Below are 20897 nucleotides of genomic sequence, written 5' to 3'. Positions count from 1 at the left end.
AATCTATGAAATTTCATGTTTGGAAATGCCGACCAGTATATCAGGAAGCTACGACTCGAGTTATGCAAATGCATCCCATCACTTGAGGTCTCCCCAACTCAAGAATACATAACATAACAATATAAGAAGATCTAACTATTAGAATTCACTCCACATAATTTGCAACTGCTAATTTTGTTTTCCTTAGCCATTTTCACACCTGTGTCCTAATACGTAGGCATCTCCAGCAAAGTTATATGACAAGTTGAAATATTTGTTGACCAAATTTTCACTAAAAGTTTGACCAAAAAATTAAAATCTGGGCATAAGGCCAATCAAAGTCGATTTTGAGTTTCCTGTCACCCGCCCTCACTTCATTTTCCGACCCTCACTTGAATTCATTATTGTGATTTCCCAAAAAAACCCGATAAAAACTGGTTATATTTGCAAAAAAATTATGAATATCCTTTATTTTTTGTGGAAAAATCTAAATCAAAACATACATTTTGCTGTCAACCTTGCAGACTCTTTTTAATATACTTTTGAATCTCATTTGGGCTAAACATCCATCTTCAAGTGAGTGAGCTGCAAATAACAACACATTTTACATGCGTGCTGGTCATATAATGAAAGGCAGAAAAATAATGAATAATGAATAATGAAAATGTTACCTCACTTGTTTTCAGAAATTATGTGATGGAAAACTTAAAATTGACTGTTAGTGGCCTAAAATTGAATTGAAATGAATACTGCAAAACATAAAATACTTGTGTGCATCTCACAAATATTGCGAGTGACATGGATTAGCGAAATTTTCATGTTGGCAAATATTTCTTTTTCTTATAGGTATTTAAAAAAATGTACCAATTGGGCAAAAATTACATGCGGCAAAATGATGGTTCTTTCCAATACAGTAAACAGATATGTCAGAGAATATATCTTACATTTCCCACAATGCATTTAATCCCTGTACTGATTTGACCCAGAGGATGATTTAAGGAAGCCCCATCATGCACTGCAAAAGTGTTATCACTAGCGTTTCAACTGCCACATTACTTTTCAAATCCCATTGAATTTTGTGCAAAAGTTGTTGTTTTAGAATTGTGTTTGTGGCATTATTACTTGGCCGACTTCAGAATAAAAGTAATGTGTGTTTAAAAGATAATTCACACCTTCTGTAGATAACATAAAATGTGAAATCGACCAGCATGTTCACAGCGTTTTTAATGCAAATATAACTGTACAAATTCAAATTTAACCATGCACTTCTATGCAGCATAGCAGAGTAGTGGTGTCATGTTACTCACACTGCTCACCTACTGCACAGTTAACCCAGTGGGGTGTTGGGTAGTACTTAAATCATCCTCTGGATTTGACCCATGTTGCACTGAATAGCAAATCAGTACAAGGAAGAAATGCATTGTGGGAAGTATAAGATATATACTTTGGGCTCTTATAAGTCTAATGATTGTGAGGTAGTTTATTGTCAGAAGTGTTTTAAAATCATTAATCTTTTGAAAGATGATGCCCATGTGCCAAGTAAAAAAGTGAGGGGGAGGGATGACATTGTTGTGATGAATGGAGGGCATCAATTGTTGGCAAGGGAAACACCTGGACAGTGAATTCCACATAAAACATCATTCTTCTCTAATAACATTCTACTCTAAATTATTGTCTTGTGGTCACTGACAGACATGGCATAACTTTTGGGTATGAAACATCTGGTTCTAGTAACCATTGGGCCATTAATTTTGTTTTTAATAAATGTATCTTGTACCTCCATTGCCTCCCACCTAAGCTATGCCTTGCCTTGGGATCTGTTCAAATCTTTGGTAACTTGTCTCATTAATTAACAACACTTTTCATAATATATTTAGTAGTTCACAAAAGGGCTATTGAGCAATCAAAATCCACAATCAAATTTGGAAATTAACAAAATGAGTAACAAAAATACAAATAATGTTACTCCTATGAATTTTCTGTTGTAGCAATTGAGATGTTTCACACATCTTCAATGGTCAGTGTCTAGTAAGCCTGGATACTAACTGTATGGGCTATACCCTTCATCATTGCCCTTTAAGCTTTTAAAGACAAAGAAATTTATTATTTACATGCATACATGCTAGATCATTCTATTGCTGGTATCTTCAGATGTAAGTACTCTGTAGTAAAAACTTGGAACATTTTGTTGAGGTTATCAATGGTTTCCATGTCCAGGGCTTCTTTGGTGTCTTCCATCTTGTGCCAAGTGGCTGGGAACGGAGTCGCAATGACGTGGAAACATGCAACATCTGTTATTGAACATGCAAGAACAAAAACATGGTTAGTAGTTGTTAGTAATTAGGCCTATATAATGTGCATTCTTTGCAGAGCTGATACTATAATTTATTTTCTAGCAGCTTGCCTGCTTGTTGAGATTGGACCAGTTGCTGTGAATGTGGCTCACAACTGGCTTGCCAGCATTCAAGTACATAATGTTTATTAAGTGCCTTTAGGTTAACTTTTATTTACAACTGGACACCAGAATAGCCATGTTACAACTTGCCCAACCAGTGAAGTGGGAGTTAGAATTCAAAGTGGGTAATCAATGCTCACAATAATTCCTATAGATTTGTGGGAAATATCATACTTGTAAAATATTGAGAAATCTCTCTAAATTTGCTCTAGAGAATCAATTAACCTATGAAAAACAACCTACCCGGGCAACATACATAGATTATGTGCTTTGCTGATCATATGTAATTATACATGATATGATTACATATGATTATAGTACAGTAATCAAGCTTAAAATAGGAAGTTGATGATGAATGGCTTAATCAGCTTGCTCAATTAGTTGAAATTTGATGAAAGATGGAAAATAATTGTTTTAAAAATTAGGTTTGCAAGAATCTACATAGCTATATCTTTGCCTACATAAATTTATTAATTTTTCACATACTTCTCACTTGTCTGACTACACTTCTATTTGGTGATTTTATTATTGGAAGGGAATTCTGATTTTAGAGATCATCATATCTAGTTGAAAATAGGTATGTTTAATTGTTCTTACATCAAGCCAAGTAAAAAACTTCAGGGTTACATGTACATAATATTCATTTACAAGCCATATACTTAGAAGTGACTGACCCAGAAGTTGCAGTCTACAGAGACCTTCTTCAGAAGTATTTTTGCCCCTTAAATCTAAATTACTTCCTCACTTCACTAATCAAAAATTGTACCAACCCCAACATGAAGCAAAAGCCCCTGAACTAGCTCAGACCTGCAAATTTACCCACACAATGTTCAAGTATGAGCTAGTCAAGGAAAAGCAGGCAAATTAAATTGATCTGCATATATTCCAATATTCCATATCACATTCACACATTTCCATGGTTGTGACATTGCACATGAAAAGTTCATATGTGATGCACACCAACTTTTTGAGGCCAACAACACCTGCCCTATATAATACCGGCTTTAAATTGACAACCACTTAAAAAAAACAAGCTAACTTGTGAAAATATCAAAAGTAGCACATATTTTCTTATAATATTATTTGTAATTGACCAGTTATATTTGCCTATATCTCAAATTAATAAAAATGCATATTCACAATTTTCATCTTAACTTTTCAGTCTTCATATGTAAATATTTGATTCAGATTCATATACAGTGTGAAACTAATCAGCAGTCACCTTGTCAAAATGATCTAAACATGCTTACTATGCATTGTAATTAGGACTTATTATTAGGAAGCTGTCTTAATTAGTGCATTAGTGACAGGCTAGTATTGGTGATGATGTCACTATTGCCATGGCAATCTATATTATTAAATTAATCTGGAACAGCATCAAAGTTTGTATTATTGTTGAACTTATAAACACAACAACAGCAAACATCTAGTAAACAACTGGACACATCAAAGCTTTTTATTATTTACCTAGAAAACCAAAAAATTGGTATTTGTAAATAATGAAATGTATTCTTTCTTTTAATTTGTGGGCTTTTAAAAAATCTATGAATTTTCGAAGATTGAAATTGAAAAATAATTTTTTCAGTTGTTTTGCTATAAGTTTAGGTTTGGGAATTTGAATTTGAATTTGGGGTATAGGTGTCTAAAACATACAGTTATTATTATGCTGGTAAATATAAATATTTTAGATTTTTTAAATGTAAAAAGGAGACCAAGGTCTAAGGACTTTTTTACTAAGGATTTCTTAGAAAAAAGAAAAAATGACAAAAATTCATTGGAGCAGCACATCCCATACACTCATAAATGTGACTGTTAGGGCAGAATAATGTCTTCAATTTGAAGGCAAATAAACCCATGATGGTGGTAGGGTGGAGGTTTGACTATGATGTAAAATGCAGTATTTTAAATCAATTCAGTCCGCAAATTTTCAATAAAGCAGTACACTACTTAAAGCCATCTTTTAATGGTACACCCTATATTAGTTTGCAGCCTCAGGCATATCTAGGAGTACATTATCTAAAGTAAGACACAGTTAGTTAATTATTCTCTTGACAAAATATATTTCCTTTCCAACATTATCTTGTCATCCATTTTTGACATCTTGTTTGTATAAGTCCATCATTTCATGCCTGTAGGGATGTGTAAATGTTACATGACACGTATAGGAACATGGCTTTTTAATATCTAATGGAAAAAGCAAATCTAAATGTCATTCAAAGGAACTGAATTTGGATATAAAACAAAAAACACCACTTTAGAGTGACACTATCATGATTTATAAAAAATGTGTATTTTTCTTAATGATTTTATGGTTTTTTGTTTATGAGAAACCATAACTGTAATAAGATACTGCTACATTTCATCCTCAAGACTTACATAAAAATAGAAATGTATATACTGTGCACAAAAAGATCTTTACACTTTTCCTTAAAGTGATTTCTTAAAAGACACTTTAACTAAATTACCAAATTAAGTGGTCTATAGATTGAGAATTTTGTACTGCATATATATATACCACATTCAGTATGATATGACTTTATTTCTTATTATATCAATGTGAATGAAAAAAGAGAGCATTTCAAAAATGACAAAATGACATGGGCATTTTCCTAGAAACATACAGATCATGAACACAGCACAGTGATCATTAAACTGTAATGAGCCAGTTACAAAAGGCAGCGGGAATTATACTCTGGATGAAATATCCAAATTTGTCATTTTTGATACTCTACCTTTTGTGAATCATGCCAATTGCCGAATGAGTTATCAAACAAAATATGCAGAGCAAAATTCTCCATCTATAGACCACTTTTATATTTGTACATAGTATAATATTCAGCGGTGGAATTAGTGGCTTGGTGTAGCAAAATGTTACACAATTTTGGAATTAAATAGCATTTTTATGTCATAGACTAACACACTGAAATGTGTGAAATATACCAATTAGATATTTTGACAGCAGATTTGGCTACGCATATAAAAATTCTTAAATCCAACACTGTATATATTAGATGTATTTAGTAATCAATTCCATTATGATACACAGAAAAAAACCCAGTCATTTAACTGCACAAACTAAGATCCATCTTTCAAAAATTTTAAACTTTAAGAGGCTATATTATGGCAAAATAATTTTATGGTAGCTACAAGAAGCATTTTTAAACACATCAGTTTTCTTACCTCTTCTTATAAATGGAATGTGATCATCTTCAATGCCTCCGTATCGTGATCCACTACGTGTGAAATAGTTTCTACTGTGACTTTCTAATAAATTATTTGTGTGCAGACGTTGCTCTGAAAGATTAAATGAAAAATTAATTTGTAACAGGTTTTTGAACAGATCTTTATCTGAAAATATTGAAATGTCATTCAAATCTTGAATTCTTGATGCAAGATATTACACTCTATCAATGCCATTGAAAGATTTGATTCTATCTTTATTTGAGAAAATTACTCTGGGCATAACATTTTGGGCTTCAAATTAATACTACATTATGGAAACATTAAATCATAAACAATTTTGGATAAGTTGAATTTGCACAAACAACTAGAAAATATGTGAATAAAACAAGATGGAGGACATAGTGCAACTAAAAGTTTAAGGCCTGATAACTGTTGGACTTCCTACACAAAATACAATATAATAGTAAATATGATGCAATACAATGAAATGCAGTGCATTGCAGTGCAACGCAATGATATTATTAAAACAGAGCATGGCATTTTACACTGTAATAACCTCAATAACTTTCTATGAATTTTAATCAAGATGAAGTAATTTCAGGAAACATTTCGGCTCATCTTTTTACTTACCAACTTTTTGCATATGTTGAAACCATTTTCCAGTTTGTGATGGGAAATGATCATGAAATTGTGGATTTCTCTCACCAATTAAATCCAATAACACCAACATGTCCTGTTTCAAAGAATGAGAGAAATGTTTGTATAATTATGATATTGTGCACATGCATGACCAATTCACTTTTTGACACCAACTTTTATCTCAAATCATATTTTTGGATTCAATTGATCAACTTTTGAAAAAAAAATAACCTAAATAAGTTATGCAATACCAGAAAAACTACCTTTTTTAAAAATCAGTGTTTTTAACCTCTGAACTCAAAACACATGTCACTTGCTTTGTTGCAAAAAACATCAATTTTACCCTGATTTAAGCCATGCATATGTGTACAGTGTATCGGGCTATTCATGACGTTAATCTGGAATAAACTTAGATTAGATGTAAACCAGTTTAAAATAACCATGAAGTGACTTTCTAGCAACATGTATCTACCAGGGTCGATATTCTAATTTCATTTCCATATTCATTAACAATTTAATGAATTTCACATACACCCAGTACATATCAAGGTGGAATAATAGCAACTTGACTAAACCATAACATTGCTTCCAGGAAAAGCCTTAGAATATGAATACACTTGTCTTCTTGTATGCATTAAACATAAGCTCTGGCAATTATGGGGAAAGTATGGCACAAAAATACAGAAATCATGTTAAAATGTTTGCATCGCCACAAGAAATTGAACTCTTTCCCCAGGGTGAGGTGGGGTTGGCTGCAGGAGGTATGATGCATCCTCCATTGACATAATGTGTACTTTTCAAGAATTTTTTTTTTTAAGTCTTAAAGTAGGTCAAAATTATAAAGAAAAATTTACCAATTAAACAATTCAATTTTGCCTGGAAGGGTAGTTAAGTTACATGTAAACATTTATTTTGGAAAAGGTCCACATTTTGGAAATTCTGCACTCCACTCCCATCTTGGCTATGGGCCTACTCCTACCTGTTCAGAATTGAAAATGAATGCAAGCTGAGAGCAGTACAAGCATTTCGTTTGCATGCATTAAGACACAAGCTTACATGATTCAGGGACTAGAGGAAGCCAAGGCGACACACCCCTTAGTCGTCAAGGGTCCTCTTGGAGATATACAATAACATCTTGATTTGAAGGTGGGAGCGCTATAAGTGACTTGCAATTTCAATCATACTTAGCCTTGAAATACAGCCTGATGTTCACAAATTAAATCATGTGACGCCATCATTAAACAAGTCACTTGTCGCTAATATTGATTTTTACGTACGACCAAACAAAGTGTAAAATCTCTTTTGTATTGTATTGGATTCTGCAACATGAAAAGTATTTCATGTCTCAGACATTTTGAGTCCAATTGTAATAAAATTTTCAATATATTGTAAACTGTTGAAAGGACACAAATATTAAATAAAAACTTTAATATTGCTTTTGTTGACAAGGACTGCTTTCCTTGCTGACATCACCTATTTGCTATTATGCATATATTTAATGGGATTTAGACAGGGGCTGGTAACATCTTCTTTCATACCTTCCTCAAGAATTGAAAGGTTTCATGAAAATTTACGTAAACAACTGATAGAAAATAGATAAATGAGCCGCATGAAAAAGCAAGTAGAGTAAAATTAATTATTTTATTAAAATATTAATGCAGGGTAAAATACGTATAAAAACAAATATAAAATATAATTTGGTCATCTTATTTGTTGTGTTGTATTGTTTGTTTGTTTTGTTTTTAAATACAACAATCCAGACCTGGAAAGTTGGTGCCTAATCCTACAGATATCGATTTGCTTTTTGCATTGTGTTGTCAGTAAAATCATCACATCAAGGTACCCATTTTGCACACACATCTTTGATATAAAATTGGATCGATTGAGCCCATATTTATTGGCCGAGCTATGAGTTTATTGGACGAGACGTAGTCGAGTCCAATATTTTAAAACTCATAGCAAGACCAATAAATATTGGGCGTAAAGCATCCAATTTGATCATTATTATGTTTTGGATCCAATATTTTTACACACTTGGATTCATCAGAACATAATAATGAATAATATATCGGACTACTCCAGTTGAAATCCATACGTCCCTGTGGAAGCCATGACCTTAACCCTAACTTGCTGTGCTTTGGGGGAAAATGGAAGGGAAAGGGGAAGGAATAAAGAGAAAAGATGAAAATATAAGTGCTTTGTTTTGGTGGGGATCCTGGCCCAAGACCGCTCAAATCGAGCACTAGGTCAGCAACTGATGTTACATGTAGCACTGACTCAATGACATTTTTAAAGTACTAATGGAGTTTGGAGACTATTATTGGGGTAAAACTTACGATTCTGTCCAATTCTGTAGTACCAGCCTTGGTGGTTCCTCTGGGGTTATGGTTGGGGTCTGCCCAAAGAGCTGCTAGATGACGTGACCCATACAAAGAATCTGTGTCCGTCCATGTTCGGAAAGCTTAATCACCAAAAAAAAATACAAGCTGAAGAGTGACCATCTGGATCAAAAGAATAAAAATTGAAATTGTATTTTTCTTTCCATTTAATGGACCACCATCTTGTACTTCTTCCTTCTAGGGGTTTGCAGATTCAGTGCACAGCTTTGAGTCCCTGCCAATTTTGACTTTTATTCTCAATCACAAACTCACTCACTGGCTCATCTGACTGACTCATCTTACCCGCTGACTCATCTCACTAACTGACTCATCACACTTGCTGACTCAATGCACTTGCTGGCTCATCTCACTGAATCACTGACTCATCGACTCTTCTCTCTGCAACTCATCTCACTCACTCACTGACTCATTATGCCGAGTGATGTCAATCACTCACTCATCTCATCTCTACTACTCATCTTACTCACTCACCAACTCATCTCACTCACTTGTCTCACTTGCTCACCCACCCAACCACCAAAACACCCACCCACCCACTCACTCACTCACTAACCTACTCACTTACTGTAACTATCAACATCACATACTCTTTCTCTCAACATAGAGATATCATCATCTCATCTATCTCATTTTTTTTTCTTTTAGAATTTTCACATCCTGAACCATCTGATCCTATGTCTTAAAACAAACAACTTTTTTGGCCATATTTGACTTACCTCAAGAGGAGATGCTTTCAAAATATCATTTAAAGAATATGCCAAATCCAGCAGCATTGCACAGGGTACAGCAGAATCAGTAGCACCAATGAATTGCCTATTATCTTGCCTGGGAGCAAAGTACTTAGAGTCATAATGGCAGGCTAGTACAAGACGCCTTTCTGCAGAGGGATTTAATGTGGCGACGATGTTGACAAAGTCCTTGTCCCCAAATGGGGTTGGGGCTGAGAAGGCATCTTGATCTATTGCCCACCCACCAAGTGTTTCCAATCTCTGAATTATATGCTGCAAGGAAAAAATCAAAAGTATAATGAACAAGAAAGTCACATATATACATAAAACAAAAGGTTTGGAGTGATATATTATTATTATAAGCTTTCTCTTAATTGTGTCATCTTTTGTATGGCAAAACTTGGAAAGGCAGTCAAGATGAGCAAATGAAACATAAGGAATTGCAATTCAAGGCTTGTTATATGTACACCTGTATTTTAGGCACCCTTAAAGGCAACTACTATTGTATACAATAGAGTAGTAAAGTGTAGTAAATGCTGTCGACTCAAAGTGTCCATTTCAATTGATCAATAATGCACTGGGATGCGATGCTCTTTGAAACCTAAGCTCACTCACCAAGTCAAATAGGTTGGAAAGATTACTGGCCAAGTCTGTCAGGAATACTCTCACTCAGTTTCTTTTCATTTGCTCACAGTTATTTATCTACTTTTGTTTGTGATATAGGGGGTCTCAATAAAAACATTTCCCAACATTGACTCCCCTTTTTATCAGGTTGATTAATATTCCATGGTTAGGGTGTACATGTAGGCCTATATATGCTTATTCATAATGTGTATTGCCTTAGAAAGTTTTTGTTGCATTTTTGAGATATATGGTATGGCAAAATATGAGACAAAATCAATCTTGTTCATTTGAAAATGTTGACAATTGAATAAAAGTAAATTTTTTGTAATATTGCTTCTGAATAAAAGTAATTTTTTTGTAATATTGCTTCTGAATAAAAGTAATTTTTTGTAATATTGCTTCTGAATAAAAGTAAATTTTTTGTAATATTGCTTCTGAATAAAAGTAATTTTTTGTAATATTGCTTCTGAATAAAAGTAAATTTTTTGTAATATTGCTTCTGAATAAAAGTAAATTTTTTGTAATATTGCTTCTGAATAAAAGTAAATTTTTTGTAATATTGCTTCTGAATAAAAGTAAATTTTTTGTAATATTGCTTCTGAATAAAAGTAAATTTTTTGTAATATTGCTTCTGAATAAAAGTAAATTTTTTGTAATATTGCTTCTGAATAAAAGTAAATTTTGTGTAATATTGCTTCTGAATAAAAGTAAATTTTTTGTAATATTGCTTACTGAATAAAAGTAAATTTTTTGTAATATTGCTTCTGAATAAAAGTAATTTTTTGTAATATTGCTTCTGAATAAAAGTAAATTTTTTGTAATATTGCTTCTGAATAAAAGTAATTTTTTGTAATATTGCTTCTGAATAAAAGTAATTTTTTGTAATATTGCTTCTGATAAAGAAGTTTCTGTAGCATATCAATGATGATAATGGTAATTTTAAATGCTCTCCTTCATATGTTTTACTGTTTATTGTTTGATGTTTGTTTCTCCTTTACTGTCAATTTTAACAGTTAACTTTTACTTTTTCTCAATTTTTACTGTTAATTTTAATTTTAATATTATTACTTTAAAGTGATTAATTTAAATTGTTTTAATTGTTTTGTGTATCTTCTCTCCAATACACCTATACACAAATGGAATATTTGCATGTTGTTAGAATGGTGATAGCTAGCAATTTATAGGGGTACTACACCCTGCCAAAATTGGCCAGGGGTGTAGTACCCCTTTAAAAGCATGATACAAATGTAGCGCAAAAAATGTCCATTTTGTACAGTAGCTCTTTGACATTTCCAACTGCAATCCACTAGTTTTAATTACCCCTACATCAACAGGTGTTATTTGTACATTCTAAAAAAAGTAAACAAGACTGTTTACATGTATAGCAGCCGATACCAGCAGTTTCAAATGTGATGTGATGCAATGAAGCAAACTGAACCATTTGTTATGACAATAATACCAACAGTGGTCATTTTTGCAATTGCCATTTATTCGTGATTTGTCATTTTAAACTATTTCGCTTGTGTTTAAATTTTGTGTTTTTGCACATATACCTGTGTGCATAAAATAAAATATTTGCATATTTTTATTTTTGCAGTAGCTGTGTTGAGTTTGAAAAGCGTGAAAAGTAATGTGTTACAAAATGCCCATCTTTATAGTATTGATTTTCATATAAAGCTTAAAAGGCAAAAAGAAGAGTGTGACCCCACCTGGCTAAATGAGGACAGTGTCCACAATGTTGTTTATATATTACTTAATGTTCTTTATTGTTTATGTGCTGCAATGTCTCCAAAATAAGGCAGCCAGGCTGGTGTTTGCATGTGGATGGGAGATATACTCTTCCAGCATGCTAAAATCTCCACCATGTCCACATGGGCTTCCAGTAAAACAAAGAATCGTTTTACAAAATCCCTCTTCATGTTTATTGCTTTTCTGGTAGAGCTCCATATTTGAGCAATCTTTATTATTTAGTCTGAAAGCAGACACACACCCTATTCCTCATCTGACAAGACGAGGCTCACTGCTGTTCATTCATACATAACAAGCTGGGGATTGTTCTCTCATCGCTGTAGGCCCAGCCCCAAAATGAGCTCCAGGGCTATTAAGTCTTTATTAACATGATGCAAAACTCTTTAGTTGACTTTTCACAACATCGTCCTCATTTTGCTTGGATGCATCACATATTCAAGACTTTCAATTGTATTTTTGATGGGAATTCATCAGCATATTGAACAGTGCTTGATTGATTGTTCAAAGGGCAAAAATTGGAAAAAAAACCAAAATTCATTGTACAGGTATAAATTAAAATATTACTTTTTATGCTTGATTGTGTTACAAATATGGTGTGGGATTAAGTGGGATCATCACTTAGCAAACCAGCTGAATATTAAATATTAATTGCGATACCATAATCAAAGGCAAATTGCATTTATTGAAATTGTATCTGTATGATGTCAACCACAAGCACGTAAGCTGTAAAGTGACACTTGTTACTTCCCCAATAGTTTTCGTGCCTATGCATCTATCTGGCTTATCTACAAAAATCTTTGCAAAGAATATTTTGAGTATACATTTTTTTCCTAAAATGTAACACGAGAAAGCATATAAATACAATGTCAGCTTAATTTTAGTAGACTGTTGGATTTGAGAACTAGTTCATGTGTGATGATTTATCTAAATTTTGCTATAAATGTAGATCTGTGACGCAGGTATGATTCTCATTAGTTATTTAGGATGGTTATCATGTCTGGAAAATAAGTTCATTTCTACCTTCCTTGAAATGTAGTTTGTGGGCTGCCTACTTTTTCCAAGCATGATGGTTATTGATACAGTTCTTGTATTCTATGGGAAATACAAATGGGGTTACTTCCTTTTATGATAAATCAAAATGTCCTTTAATCTCCAGCAAATGATGAAAATATCTGCAAATAATGGGTCCTCTGTCAAATTTCACTTCATAATACTTAATGGTCTGAATCTCTGAAACATAGCTAAGGTCCTCTGCACAAACAGATCAAAGCTTTATTTTTTTTGGGTTGGAAGTTTTCCATGATTCTGTGCTTTCCGTACTATGAGGAAATCATATCCCACAATTCTCTCTATACATTTTATGTAAGTTGTTTACTCTGGACAAGTATTAATGAATTTGTATAATGCATTTATGTTGGTTATCCCTTAAGTTACATTGCAGCATGTGGGCAAGACAGAAATTCAAATTTTTCTTCCTATTCAAAAAATAGGATTAACTTTTTAATTTTTAAATATTTTTTAATTCTTTATTTTCAAAAAATCTCAGACTTGGGGCCATACACTGTTCAATGGGAAAAATGGGATTGCTATAAATACTAATGTGTTTGATGTAGGATCCTGCGTGGGCAACTTTGAATTGAAGGTTTGCAATAATTCCATTTATAAATGTAGTAAGTAGCACTGGTGCTCAGCATGCTAAGACATATGAATTGTCATAGCTGGCATTAAATTATTTGAAACCATCATCTATTCTATTGGTAGTGTTGTACTCACCCTCCTTGCTTGTTCACTGCCAGGTGTTCCTGATACTCTGGGTATAAGAAGTGGATCCAATTCAACACTAAACATGCGTTCTATGTTGGTTAAGCCAGCAACTTTCAATAATTTCCTTGATGATAACAGCTTTGGTTTATGATTACCCTGCAAAATGACAAAATACAAACAAAAGCATAAGTATTACTAATTTCTAGAATCATCTGAAACTGAAAAATGTTTATATATAGCAAAAGTAGTGCTTGTTTGGTTAAAAAAAAACAAACACATATGCATCAAATTATTTTTAGTGTCAACTGTCAATAACTTCTAGAATTTGTTTATTCATTTGTTTCACTGTATGTTGGTAGTTTTTTTGTACATCAAACAAGTCTTCATTTCATTCATGTATCATTGATAAATAAATCCTTTTAAGTGTAAATAATATGTTGTTATTCCATCTAATTGTCTGTCCTCACCGACGTGTCCAGGATCTGTTCCTGGGGGGGGGGGGGCTCAGAGGGGCTTTCAGAGTTATGCAGGGGGCTTAATGGCTTAGGTCGATATAATGCCCCGATTTTCATCAGTACCCCTCTTCTTTTTTTTTCTTGCAAATTTATTAAGTACATATATATGTTTATCACCTCATGTCCTGAACTTATAAAATATATCTACATATAAAGTGAATTTCAACAATTTTAGTAAGTCATTTTAGCCCTATATATTTTTTGTTTACTGTAACCTAGTAACTCAGATCTGTGTTTCATAACAAACCATAATTTATTCTTTTGAAAATGTTCAAGTAGGGTACATGAATAGAATACATTAAATCCTTTGTTATACTCTCTATAGAAAATCTATAGTGGTGCATGCAAAATACCTACCATGATATAACACTGAATAAATTAAATAAACACTTATACAATGGATGCATAGTCATTAGTTGTTAGGAGAAGAAAAGGCTATTAGGTCACCGTATGTCAGGTTATAGGTCAATTGGTTCAGGTCAAATTTAAGCATCAATTTTGAATACACATGTGAGAGTCTGTGATATCATATGAGGCATAATTTTGATATTCTGTCTTTAACTGGATATATATCGAGAAGTGCATGGTGGATATACTAATATACCTTGGGATGTAAATGGTGAGTACAATTTAGAATGCCTAGTTGAGACGGATTTCACAAATAAATATAAAATAGTTACCAAAATCACAAAACTTAAGCTTACGGAAAACTACCCAATATGGTTGTATAGGTGACAAGAAATACAATTTTTTCATCATTGCTGTAGTATGGTTGTTGTAACCTGTTACCTATGGCTTAATTAAGTTTCAGTGCAATAATGTCGCAAGTTAAAAATGCAAAATATAGCTCAACATTGAAAATAGAAGCATTTTAACCAGTTCCTTTTTGATAGTTGTGGAGCACCAAGTTCATGAAGTCATAAAAGAAATCAGGAACCACTTATTCCCATTTTACATATCAACTTTATTTCCCTAATGTGTTAGCAACACATATCCAAAATTTTAACGAAATCCGTTGATAGTAAGCTTTCCAAAATGAAGTGAATTTAAATCATCAGTGATGTACCTCCTTTTGGCTTCTATCTGTAAAAGCATGTAAGCTACATTGATACCGATACCACCAATAAAGCGAGAAGATTTGCCCTTCATTTTGCATACCACTTTGTCCAATTTTTTTTTGTAATTTCTTCACAAAATGCAAAAAATGCAAAAAAAAAAATCAATGGGTGTAGTACCCCTTAATGGCTGGTATTGATGTATATTTATCTATCATTTAATTCATTTCAATTTATTGTTATCTTTTGCAAGTAAAAGCGGGCAACAGAGTACCACAATATGGCATACAATCAGGTGTTCAAGTTTAATTAGTTTAATATGCATCACTTCTGCAGAAATAAAGAATGTGAAGGAACCTAGTTTACACTGAAAAAAATAATTTGTCACAAAATGTGGTCGAATTTTACAAAATTAAAATGAGTAATTGTAAAAAAAAATAATGTAAATGACAAAAGACAAAAAATAAACGCTGAAATGCTCTTGGGATGTTGAGGAAACATTTGATAGCATTTCAAATTGTCATCATTACAATTTTTCACGACTTGATTTGTTATGTACTAAAAAAATATCCCAATGAATAGGGTTTGGCTATGATCTTTAAAAAAATCTCACTGACTGAACTGTTTCTTAACCCTATCTTACAAAGTAAACCTCTGTGGCTGTGCATGCATGCATGCCACATCATTTGCATAATGCCATTGCGCAATCACCCCAAGTCATATACCGTATTTAGTCAAATAGTCGCCCCCCCCCTCAAATAAACGCCCCACCACTTTTTTCATTCTTGATGTTTCAAAAATTCCGATATTTCCATGCTATCTTGTGTAGTAAGCTTTCCAAGTTCCCCACATGGTCAATAATAGCGTCAATAATTGGCGAAAATCTGCATCGGAACACCGGAAGTGAACCAAAAGTCAGTGTCAAAAGTTCATAGTTCGTCATTTTAGCGTGACTTTTAAGCTTACCTAATGATTTTAACGGGAATTGTCGTGCTACAAATGACCTCTAATAAACGCCCCCCCCCCTTGGGAAAATGTAACGCCCCCGGGGGCGGTTATTCGACGAAATACGGTAGATGAATCTAACGAGCCAAGTCATGGTCAGAATTTGGTAGGCCATCTTTGGGTCCCCGCAACACCAAAAAGCCGCTTAAAAATCGATGTTAGATCCTTTTGTGTTGTAAACTGTCATCAATCTTTTGTTTACGTGTAACACGGGTGATAGAATGCAGTTTAAAATACCCTCCAAGGCCGCATTATTTCACATTTTAGGTGAGATTGAGCCGACGGGGACCCAACTTTGGCAGCCATTGAGAAAAAGGAAATTGGATTCGTCTATACGCACTGAATCGCTGGCCAGGCCAAGGGAAACAACTGTGGCATATAAAGTTGGTGATTGTGTGAGTGGGATTCCCCGAGTCCATTCGCGGGGAAAATCTTTGTTCATTTTCTCTCCTTTTTTGTTCCTTCATTGCCTAACGATAGCAAAAACCATGGTCCACGTTAGGGTTAAGAGGGGTGGAGGACAACAAAATGGGGGTTGTTGGCCTAAGGCCAGAAAACGTGAAGTGCAGTGAAGGAATGAGATGTGGATCACAAAACTATATTAGTTTCAAAGCCCTTCCCAAGTTCAAAACCTAATGTGGAATGTGGCTTTTTAGGGTTTTTTTTTTTATTAATTTTTTTTAAATCTGTGGGATGAGCTTTTTTACAAGAATAGACTGTCACCTTTTCATCTCTCAAGGTTTCACTGTGGTCATGATGAAGAATTTTATTAGGATTTACAATTTAGGCTATTTTGACATCCGACGATGTCAAATGTGAGTTTTTTGTGTGGTGGATTTGGAAAAAAACCTGAAATTTACTCGACCCAGCGTGTTAACGCACAAAATGCATGCGGTGGCTTTGAGACGAACTATTAAATCAAGATGGCCTTATTTATCAAGCTTACAATAATTAACAGGTAAAATTAATATACCGAATGTTTAGATTGTAACGCCGATAGCAGCTTTAATTCAATTCTATTTTATCTTTAATACAGCTTTATCATATTTTATTACACAGATATGAGATATCACTATAAACTGACTCGCTCACTAAAATGCCTACAGGAGAGCAGTAATACTTGGTCTGCATGTACACCAATATTAAGCATCAGCAAAACATCACTTTTTTATTACGACATTATGAAATGCACAGCTGCAAGCTAACTAGGCTGTACATTTGAAATTAGCAACTATTACTACATATAATATTAATATAGAAAACTATATTTGTTCATTAATTTCTTTATTGATTTTTGTCTATGTACATGCATATGAGGGGGGGTGCAGGGGTGTGTGTGTGGTTGGTGAACATGTGATATAGGATTAAGTGTACATGTACATGTATATAGTACATCTACATCATAATTTTATTTTATTCATGATTGACACCTAATTGCCCTAAAAGTTTTTTATATTAATTAACAAAAAAACAAACTTGTGATTTCAAAAGCAAAATTACACAAGATCAGACGTGCTTCACAGAAAGTCATTGATCACCAAGTCTCTTAAAATAAATGTAGCTCTAGTATACAGGGCCAATACCCCAAATCAGTGAAATTATGATGAGTGAAATAATGATAATATTCTTCCAGTTGAAATGAGATCACTAATGGTTGGCTCAATGTACTATGAACATCAAATATGTTCACGCTCGCATCAAGACATTTTAGCTGTATGCAAGTTGGTTAAATATTTTGATCTCGGAATCCAAAGATTTTAATTCAGAATTTGTCCCAAATACAACACCTATGGTTTGATATGTTACATGTATCTGCTCGAAGTACTAGTATCTTTAACAATCACGTACAAATCAAAATGTTTAAGAAAAAAATGAGGGTATCATACATATACATGTATAGTGTAAACAAGCTACAATAGCTACATTGTGTTCACACGGCTGGACATAAGGCCCCCAAAAAATAATTGTTTGTTTGTCCTCCACAGCTTTGAATGAGGAGGTGCGGGCGGGCGGATTTTTGTTTTGTTTTGATTTAGCGTATTCCTGGACCTACATTGTAGCTAGAGCTAAAAAGCTACAATCATTCATGGTGACTTAAAAAAACAACATTTTGTTTCTTTATGCAAAGTTATAATTTGTGTTAATGTCATAGTCTTTTAAATTAAAATGATTTAAAAATGGATATAAATCCAATGTATTTTGAAGTCATTAATAATAGATTATGACTTTTTTTTTTTGGGGGGGGGGGTTATTTTCAACCATGAATGATCCTACCATTTAGCTCTAACTATGTCCAGAAATACTCCAAATCTGAAAAAGAAAATTGAATTTTTTATTTATTCAAAAAAAAAATTGAAAAAAAAAATATTGGTCAGGCCTTAAACTGAGGAGCGGGCGGTGGAGGACAAACAAACAACTTTGTTTTTGGCCTAAGTGAGTTATTACCTGTAATAAGTGACTTATAACTGGAGTAGGGACTTATTACCGGTAATAAGTCTGACAGTGTGAACACGGCTATTGTATGGGACTCCTACATGTACTATACGCAATGTACACAATTATTATCATAAAATACAATTATTATTTCATTGATTTATATTATTCATTTATTCAAACCATCACACCTTAGTTGGGCTCTGATGTCGGTAGTCCACCGGTCCAATATTAACACCAAGTTCACACGTAAAGTTGCCATCCCACCATTCAGTTATACACTCTGGCTTGCATGACAATGGGGTACAATGGATAGCATCATCAACTCCAGCATCAGTAACAAGTTCCTCATCCTCTACGTAATCATTTATATCTTGAGTATCGGTACCTGAGAGTGCATTGAGTAAGGACTTGTCTATGAGGTAAACCATTAAGCAACTGATGGCTGTCACTATGGCCAGCAATGCAAAACAAACGGTGAAGATCCACACATAACGTTTTTGACCCGACGATTTTGACATGGTAGTTATATAGCACCAATAAAATAGGAAGACAAAGTTGATATATCACAAGTAAGGCAGCGTGTAGAAGTTCCTGACAAAGTTAATTCAAGAAGATCTGAATGCACCACAAAATATGATTTTCTTCAGCACTTTGGTATGTACAATTGTGTGATGTACGTAGGCCTATAAATTATATACTCGAGTCCTGTGGCCACACTATGGTATATTGCTTTCAGAAACTGCTAGCAACAAGGCCCAAGGGCAGCAACCCGGGGGCAGCAATAGCCATATACCGCATTAATTCTGGTATGACATAGATGTATATTAAAACATGAGGCAACTACAATATACAAACAACTCTATGCCAACTAATAACACCGTTTCCGCTCTTTCATAGTTCTACTAAAAATATATGAATTCTGGCACAAGCGGATGGCTGATGATATCATATCCTGTCATACACATACACATACACATAGCACAGTGTACAGCTATAGCACAGTGTGGTATACAACTATAGCACAGTCATGACAGTGCAAGGCAAAGTTTCAATGGCATGGTATTTTGTGAACTCTCTGTCATGCTTCACAGAACTCGCTCCCACAATCCATGGGTCATTAACTGTGGTAGTATTTTGTTTATGGTAATCCATGTCTGTATAGTATAAATGGGTACCAGGTCATAATCATGATAATGCAGCCGGTGTTGCTGTGTTTACATACGTGGTACTAATAGGAGTAGGCTTGGGCTAACAGATGTAACAAAAGTTGCAATCACATGTGGGTTAGGGATGGGCACAATCAGATGATGTATCCCCAAAGGGCTGAAGTAAATGCACTGTCATGGCAAAGTGGTTGCCAGTGCTGGAGCCATGGTGGTAGGCCTACTGCATATTAAAGCTGTACATCTGAAGTCTTGGGTACATGCAACATGAAAAAGTCTGAGGTACGGTATTCATGGTTTGCTGATGCTATGATTAAATTAGAAAAACAATAATTCTAGGCCTGTAAAACCTATCCCCGGAGGGGGCACTCAACTGAAATGTTGGTAGGGGTGTGCGGCACGGAGTACCGAACTTTAGGAGCTAAGAACTGATTTTGGGCAAAATAGGGGCTTGATTAACTAAAATTTCAACATTTTTGATGGGTTGTGTGAACTAAAATTGGGCCCAATTTCCAAATTCCAAAATTTTCCAAATTTGAGCTAAAGAACTACAATTGTCAGAGTGTGTGGCTCAAATAACTGGAGTATGATCCAAGTGTGGGTCTCAAGGAACTGCTGGAGAGCCTGAAAAAGGGACCCTTGACCACCGCACATACCCATACCACCTTTACATGTGAGTACCCCCTCCGGGGGCCTTATCATCTGCATCAAAACTACTAGTACCACAACCTAAAAGCTTGTGCCTTGTGAGACAGATTATTTAGGTCTTCTGAATACAATTTATATCTTATCTCAAGGTGTGGTGTACTTGTCGGGCCAAATTTTGCCCCGTTTCAACCAAAAATCAATCCAAGTTTCGCTTAGCATTAAAATTTGCTAATTTCTGTGTACCTTGGACACATGTTTCAATATGATAACTTTGCATTAATTGTTGCCATCTTCGAAATTTACAATGGTATGCCACTGAACTCCAGGGTAGTATAATAAAATTATAATATCTACTAGTAGTTATTTTGTACATAAGTTCTTAAATTCTACCTTGCTTCATTCATCATCATTTATTCCTTTGTTCATTTTGTTTGTTTGTACGTTTGTTCGTTCATTCATTCTTTTATTCATTCACTTGTTCATTCATTCATTCATTCATTCATTCATTCATTTACTGAACACCTCAACCAACCAATTAAGGGAAGGGTATTTACA

General features: G+C 34.0%; 1 protein-coding gene across 1 annotated transcript in view; it reads right to left on the bottom strand.

The window, feature by feature from the left end:
* LOC140152763 (glutaminyl-peptide cyclotransferase-like) overlaps positions 1-20897 on the bottom strand; it is a 35716-nt gene that overhangs the window by 8495 nt on the left and 6324 nt on the right. Inside the window, 5 exon segments of the mRNA XM_072175251.1 lie at positions 5615-5728; positions 6248-6350; positions 8593-8757; positions 9372-9656; positions 13530-13676. Coding sequence (XP_072031352.1) covers positions 5615-5728; positions 6248-6350; positions 8593-8757; positions 9372-9656; positions 13530-13676 — 814 coding nt within the window.

Source organism: Amphiura filiformis, chromosome 5 (assembly GCF_039555335.1).
Source record: "Amphiura filiformis chromosome 5, Afil_fr2py, whole genome shotgun sequence".
NCBI classification, from domain to species: domain Eukaryota; kingdom Metazoa; phylum Echinodermata; class Ophiuroidea; order Amphilepidida; family Amphiuridae; genus Amphiura; species Amphiura filiformis.
Note: the sequence above shows the minus strand (reverse complement) of the source record. Positions and strands in the feature narration are given on the sequence as shown.